Source organism: Lathyrus oleraceus, chromosome 7, assembly GCF_024323335.1.
Source record: "Lathyrus oleraceus cultivar Zhongwan6 chromosome 7, CAAS_Psat_ZW6_1.0, whole genome shotgun sequence".
Classification (NCBI taxonomy): domain Eukaryota; kingdom Viridiplantae; phylum Streptophyta; class Magnoliopsida; order Fabales; family Fabaceae; genus Lathyrus; species Lathyrus oleraceus.
In genome coordinates, this window is record NC_066585.1 from 443,097,244 (window position 1) to 443,104,831 (window position 7,588).

Sequence of the window (7,588 nt, forward strand, 5' to 3'; positions counted from 1 at the left end):
TAAGAAGAGAACTCCCTCGTTTGCTTCCTACAAAGATGCGAAGTTGGCCATTGAGCATGGTGCAACTGCTGGATTGGGGCAAAATGATCAAGTTGGAAGACAACAAGTCCCGGGCTGGTATAGGCTATTCTTCTGGGGTCTTCAACGAGCAAGGTTTGTTCAAGAGTGGAGGTTTCATCCATACTGGTCAGGATGAGGAGGCTGATGCCATTTTGGAAGAGGCACTACGCCAAAAAAGACCTATGAGAGCGCTTTTTTTGGCCTTTAAAAGCGCTTAAAAGCGCTGCCGTAGGTGGCGCTGCTATAGGTTTTAGCAGCGCTTTTTGTTTACTAAAAAGCGCTGCTAAAGGTTGTCAATAGAGAGCGCTTTTTAGTAAAAAGCGCTGCTAAAGGTGGTATATAGACAACCTTTAAGAGCGCTTTTTACTAAAAAGCGCTCTCTATTGACAACCTTTAGCAGCGCTTTTGAGTAAAAAGCGCTCTTAAAGGTTGTCTATATACCACCTATAGCAGCGCTTTTTACTAAAAAGCGCTCTCTATTGACAACCTATAGCAGCGCTTTTTAGTAAAAAGCGCTCTCTATTGACAACCTATAGCAGCGCTTTTTACTAAAAAGCGCTCTCTATTGACAACCTTTAGCAGCGCTTTTTAGTAAAAAGCGCTCTCTATTGACAACCTTTAGCAGCGCTTTTTACTAAAAAGCGCTGTCTTTTCCTCTAGTAAAATAACAAAACGCTGCCTTCAGTTTAAGCCTACCATTTCAACCTGTAATATTTTTTGGGAATAATCCCATAAACCTGTAAATCAAGCCTCTCTAATTCAAGCATTTGGAGTCATAATCTATCCATGAAAGAAAACCAACACAAGGATAGATAGGCACTGAACACATTTGGAGTCATAATTCAAGCATTTGTAATTTTTTAAAGCAAACCAACACAAGAATGAACACATTAATCTATCCATGAAATTAAAGATATCACTAAAATTATAAAGAACTATACACAAGTCAAAACTAATATGTTATACGGCCTATTTGGAGTCATAACTAATCTGTTAAAAATATAAAGAACTATACACTTGCCAACCAGAAACCATTCTTCATCAAAGTATTCATGTTATTTTGAAACCATTATATACTAATTAATCTTTTCTCAATAAAATATTGACACAATTCCTCCTTGATTTGTTCCAACTGCAGTCTCGTGTAATGAGCACACTTGTATTCATCAAAGTACTACATAACAAAACATAATATGCATGATTTAGTTAAAAGTAATAAATAATATGAAATATTCGATAAATATTAAAACAAATCCTAAGTTATAAATCCATACCGTGATTGGAATCTCTATTTGATTCATATTAATGATTTCCCTCATAAACCTCATTACAAAGTATCCGCAATCGATACCGTTGCGCTGTAGAGGACACTACATAGAAAAATAAATAAGAATGTATAGTTATCTTTTCTTATCAAGTAGCATCACTATTATAAGCAAAATTGTGAAAATTAAAGTACCTGCACTTTTATCCACGTAATGTTGCTGGATTTAGTACGTGGTACTCGAGCTTGTCTTTGAGATCGGAACACTTTTATTGATCTAACAAAATAAAAACATATATTTAGAACAATCTCACATAAATATACACGAATATTTAGAACAGTCTCACTTACGTATCAACTAATTGCTTCATATCCGGATAATTTGTCCATTCACCATCTATCGAATTCAGAAAATATACCACTTCTTTTAAAGGATCAATAGCAAGCAACAACCAGTGACACCTATAAATTAAAACAAAAGTTTATATGGAAATTTTTTACGTAAAAGAAACAATTAAAGATTAGAATAAACTTAGAATTAAAATCTAACCCTGAATTATACGGCCAAAGATACAAGTTGTTTGTACTGCTGGCCATGAATCTCTTGACTAAGTACTCTCTACATGAATCTGGTTCCCTACAAATTAATGCTTTGTTGACCAGGGAGGAAGACACGAAACGGAATCTGTTTGACAATTGATCATTCCCGCGCATGAAATTGTCATACAAGAACCTTCAATAAAAACATAATAAACATTAGACTATATTTATTGAAATGTGTAAATAAATTGTTCAAGTAATTAAATAATATATAGATCGGATTACCGAATGTATGTGTGTATAACACCGACGCCTAATTCTTGATGCCGAAAAATATGTTCCAGATCTTCTTTTCCGATTGTTTCAGTGCATGAATAACCAAAGATATCTTCCTCCATATCCAGTAAGCGAATAGCACCAGCTGTTGCCATATCTGATGAGTCAACAAGTGTTTCAAGAGATATCTGGTATCGAGGCACAAAAGCACGTTTTTTTGGCAAAGAAGTCACTGGAAGATCCCTTTTGTTTTTCTGTCGACTACCAATTTTCTGGCTCAGTTGTTGTGACCCTTGAGCAAATACCTATAAATCATATAACATAGGTAAATTATAAAATCATGCATTTTTTGATTCGGATCATATAATTAACACTTTCAATATACCTCTTTTTGTGATGCAACAGACTCGTTGTGCCGCAACAAATGATCCTCTATCACGAATGATACTCTTCATAATAGTGATGCCTCGTGTAATTTCTTTTTCTGAAGTATCATCAGGAGCATTTGCATCTTGTGAGTTTTCTTGATCACTAGCCATTTAACCTGTAATAAAGAAAAAATATAAAAATGAAATGAAAAATATAAAAATCCATAATCAATAATCCATATATATATTGAATAATATAAAATGACATAGGCTATAATTAAATTTTCTTGAATGACATAGGCTATAATTATACTATTACCTTTTTCAGTAACGTCTCTTTTTTTTCTTGGTAGGAATATGTTCTACTTTTCTTTTAACAACGCGGACGGTTGGATTGATCCAAATACCCTCATTATGATCATTTCTAATACATGATTCATTCTCATTTTGATCATTTATGGTAAAAGATTCAATCTCAACATCAATATCACCTTGATCTCCAATTCTTTCATCAATTACTTTGTTAGATAAAAGCACTATAGACCATTTCGTACTTGTCGGATCAGTGACATAGAATACTTGTTTAGCTTGAGAGGCTAGAATGAAAGGCTCATCTTTGTACCCCACCCTATTAAGATCAACTTGCAAAAATCCTGACTTATCCACTCGTATGCCATTATTATTTTCAACCCACTTGCAACCAAATATAGGAATCTGAAACTTCTCATAATCAAACACCAAAATGCGCTCGATAACCCCAAAATATGACAGATTTGCAAATTTCGGGTTTAAGTCCTTCACACTTGATATGTGCATTGCTTCAGCTACCAAGGTGACACCACTATTTTGCATAGTACTTTTATCATCTTGTTCTTTGGTATAAAATGTGTATCCATTAATTGCGTATGCGCTATAAGAAAACACAACCAAACTTGGACCATATGCTAAACATCTCAACCTTTCTGTTATTGAAGCGGGATCTGAACGATACTTTGAATAAATATGTTCCTTAAACCATGGTATGAAACTTCGATTGTGCTCTCGTACTATCCAATTCTCATTTCTATTCGGATTTAAACCTCGAAGAACACCCTTGTGCATTTCAACATACGGCTCAACCTCAATCTCATTGTGCAGAACATACAAATGCACTTGATCTCGTTCGACCCTTGATACTGTCACAACTTTATTTCCAATTAGCTGTTTACCTTCTTTTTTTTCAACAATATGAGATTTGGGGAGTCCAATTGATTGAACATTTGACAAATATTCTGTACAAAACTCAACCGCTTCTTCAACAATGTATCGTTCGGCAATACAACCCTCTGGTCGACTTCGGTTTTTCACATACCCTTTTAATATTTTCATATAACGTTCAGCAGGGTACATCCATCTCATATAAGCTGGTCCGCACAATTGTGTCTCTTTCACAAGATGAACGACTAGATGGACCATTATGTCAAAAAACGAGGGAGGAAAATACATTTCAAGATCACACAAAGTAACAACTATTTCTTTTTGCAATGTTGGTAAGATCGCAGGATCGATCATCTTACTGCAAATTGACTTGAAGAAAAAACACAATTTAGTTATTGCGCTTCTTACTTTTTCTGGCAGAATAGAACGTATACTTATCGGTAGAAAATGTTCCATTATAACATGGCAATCATGCGTCTTTAAACTCTTTAACTTGAGGTCTTTCATAGACACAAGTCTTCTAATATCTGATGAGTAGCCTTCTGGAACTTTAACTTCACTTAGGAACTTACACAATATTTTTTTCTCCTTTCTAGATAGAGTGTAAACAGCAGGTGGTAGATATGTTCGTTTTCCTTTCTTCACGGGTCCCAATTCAGTTCTCATTCCCATGTTTACCATGTCCTTCCTTACATTAAGGCCATCCTTAGACTTTCCTTGTATATTGAGTAACGTACCAATAACACTGTCAAATACATTTTTTTCAATATGCATAACATCGAGGAAATGTCTTACATACAAAGACTTCCAATATGGCAGTTCAAAAAAAATTGACCTTTTCTTCCACCCACTCTTGACAAGTGTATGTGCAAAAGGCTTGCCAAACTTAGTACTTACGTCCTTCACCTTTTCAAAAATTTGATCACCTGTCAACATTGTTGGAGCTCTACCTTCTTCTGTATTTCCATTGAATGCTTTTCTCCACCCACGGTAGTGATGATTAGAATTTAAGAATCTACGATGACCGAGAAAGACATTCTTATGACAAAGGTCCAATCGCATCGTATCGGTTCCGTCTTCACAAACAGGACACGCTTTTTCACCTTTAATGTTGTACCCTGATAGATTTCCGTATGCTGGAAAATCATTAATTGTTCCAAACAACATCGCCCTCAAGTTGAAACTTTCTTTCCTATACCCATCATAAACCTCCACACCGTTCTCCCACAAAAACTTTAAATCTTCGATTAAGGGTGTCAAGTATACGTCTATGTCATTCCCTGGTTGTTTAGGCCCAGAAATTAACATAGATAACATCATGTACTTACGCTTCATACATAGCCATGGAGGTAGGTTATAAATCATAAGAATCACAGGCCATGTGCTATGCGAGATACTTTGAATACCATGTGGGTTCATTCCATCAGTAGACAATGCCAAGCGAAGGTTTCTTGCTTCTTTTCCAAATTCAGGATAATCATTATCAATTTTCATCCACTGGGGTGAATCTGCCGGATGTCGAAACTTTCCATCAATAATTCTTTCATCTGCATGCCAAGTCAAGTGTCTTGAATCGGTTTCACTACGATACATGCGTCTAAATCTCGGAATTATAGGAAAATACCATAAGACTTTTGCTGGAGACAACTTTTTCTTATATCGAGGGGCACCACATTTAGGACACTCATTTAACAATGCATACTCGTTTCGAAACAAAACGCAATCGTTTGAACAGGCATGTATCTTATCATAGCTCATGCCAATAGAGCACAACATCTTTTTGGCCTCATACGTTCGATTGGGAAGAACATTATCCTCTGGTAGTATATCTTTCATAAGAGCTAATAACTCTGTGAAACTTTTATCCGACCATCCATTGCCCGCCTTTAAGTTGTACAACTTTAATAACGCAGACAATCTTGTGAATTTTGTACAACCATTATACAACGGTTTCTCTGCATCGCTTACCAACCTCTCGAACATTTTGGGACAGTCCTTAAGATCTTCTTCAAGCGCTTCTGCAATCTCTTCGACTCGATCATAATCATATGTATCTGTGCAATCGTCGTTTGAAGCATAGGTCGTATTATACCCCGATTCAACATTCTCGTTACTTTTCTCACCATGCAAATTCCAACATGTATAACTTCTATCAATTCCATACCGTAGTAAATGCGATGCCAACTGAACCGCGTCAACCTGACTCCCATAACAGCAACTCAAGCAAGGACATGTCATTCGATTGGGGTCTTTGGCGTGCGCAATAGCAAACTTAACAAATTTCGATACCCCATTCTCGTACTCTTTCGACAATCGATTGGAATACATCCATGTCTTATCCATGGTTTTAACGCAAAGTAATTAGGGTACAAAACGGTATAACGCGTTTCTGTCAAAACCCAAAGTATACACGGAATGAATACGGAGCAAGAAAACACATCATATTCACGCAATTTCAGACAAATTCATCACAGTGTACCAGTAATTTGAGGAAGAAATTTACCTCGGATTTACCGAACAGCAACGTCGAGAAGGTCAAACTCACGGAAACACAGGGAATGAGCGCTGTACATATAAAACAACATCAAGGATAAGTCATAACGTATAAAACAATTCAAGAAACTTATATGATGCACATGAACAATTCAAGAACCAAGTAATCGATCATTCAAGAAATTCAATTCACAAGTAAGAACCAAGAAATTCAAGAACCAAGAAATTCAATTCACATTATCAATTTTATTAAATTATCAACTCGATGGGGATATAAGGTTAGTGTGTCAATGGACGAACCGGTATATCAATAGTTAAACTACGTGGACTAATATTAATAAAAGGAGTGCTAACAATACCAACTCTAACACTCTTTTATTGGGTGAAACTCGTCTAAGTCCCACTATTTTGAGTCTTTTGTCTGTCTCCTTTCCAAGAACTCAAGAGCTTGTTGCGACCAAAACACAGTTCCAAATATCATAACTGCTTCCTAATGCATAACTAGAGCTAAATAATATAAAACTGTCTAATTAGCTCAGACCAATCACTTTGAACCTCTAGGCCACCACTCATGATCTTTACTAGTAAGAGGTCATATAGATTTAAGACGGAATACATCCCACACAGGCAGTTTAATTGGAACAGTACCACATATAACTGGTTGTACATAGTTACTGGTTGTAAACAGAACTATACTAAGTGCACAAGTACCTGAGTTTGTCGCTTTGAGATTAAAAAATATAGGACAAAACCGGACAGCTACAACAGCTTTGCTTGCGCAGGGAATCTGTATAGCAGGCCTGCATATCAAGGTCAAATGATAAAGCAACATACATAACTAACATATTTTGGTAACTTGGTAGAATAATACGCAGGCAAGAGAAAAGTCATGAATCGTGCACTTGGTAGTTAAAAATTTGGGAAAAGTGAATAAAGTCTTAGAAGCTTAACATTAGATGCAACAATAGAGTTCAGAAGGATAAAATGCAGGCAGCAAAAAGGATTTAAGAGAGAATACAAAATTCTAAGCGATGATCCATATAATAGCTGCATCGGAATTTAACCAGCAGAAGGAAATAAACTGTTCATTCGAGTTTTTAGTATTCAGTAGTTAGTACACTATAGAGTCTACGCATCAATTCATTCAGAATCAATGCATTTAGGCTTCAGTAGTTATCACTAACACAGTAGAAATTTGAAACAAACCAATTAATATTAATCACTCAAATCAGAGCCTCCGTGTGTGTAGTATGGTATTTACAAGTTCAAGTCCTTAGTTTCCAGAAGTTTTGATTTTACAAAGATTTGATTGTTCTCCACCATTATATGTTAAGCATTATACTACTTAGTAAATCACGATGGTAGCGATAACATAATTTTATCATTTTCA

General features: G+C 35.8%; 1 protein-coding gene across 1 annotated transcript; it reads right to left on the minus strand.

Moving 5' to 3' along the window:
• Window positions 1-741: 741 nt before the first annotated feature.
• Window positions 742-2,679, minus strand: LOC127104257 (uncharacterized). Its single transcript, XM_051041449.1, has 7 exons — window positions 2,548-2,679; window positions 2,150-2,445; window positions 1,875-2,057; window positions 1,676-1,786; window positions 1,520-1,601; window positions 1,335-1,430; window positions 742-765 (listed from the first exon to the last, which is right to left on the minus strand). The coding sequence occupies exons 1-7, from the start codon at window positions 2,677-2,679 to the stop codon at window positions 742-744; spliced, it is 924 nt and encodes a 307-aa protein (XP_050897406.1).
• Between the last annotated feature and the right edge of the window lie 4,909 nt (window positions 2,680-7,588).

Excerpts from the sequence above, each read along its gene's own strand:
- LOC127104257 (XM_051041449.1), bottom strand. The coding sequence starts at position 2,679 with ATGGCTAGTGATCAAGAAAACTCACAAGATGCAAATGCTCCTGATGAT. Across the intron at positions 2,058-2,149 it reads GTTATACACACATACATTCG|GTTCTTGTATGACAATTTCA; the intron begins GTAATCCGATCT and ends TTTTTATTGAAG. Across the intron at positions 1,787-1,874 it reads CTTTGGCCGTATAATTCAGG|GTGTCACTGGTTGTTGCTTG; the intron begins GTTAGATTTTAA and ends TTTAATTTATAG.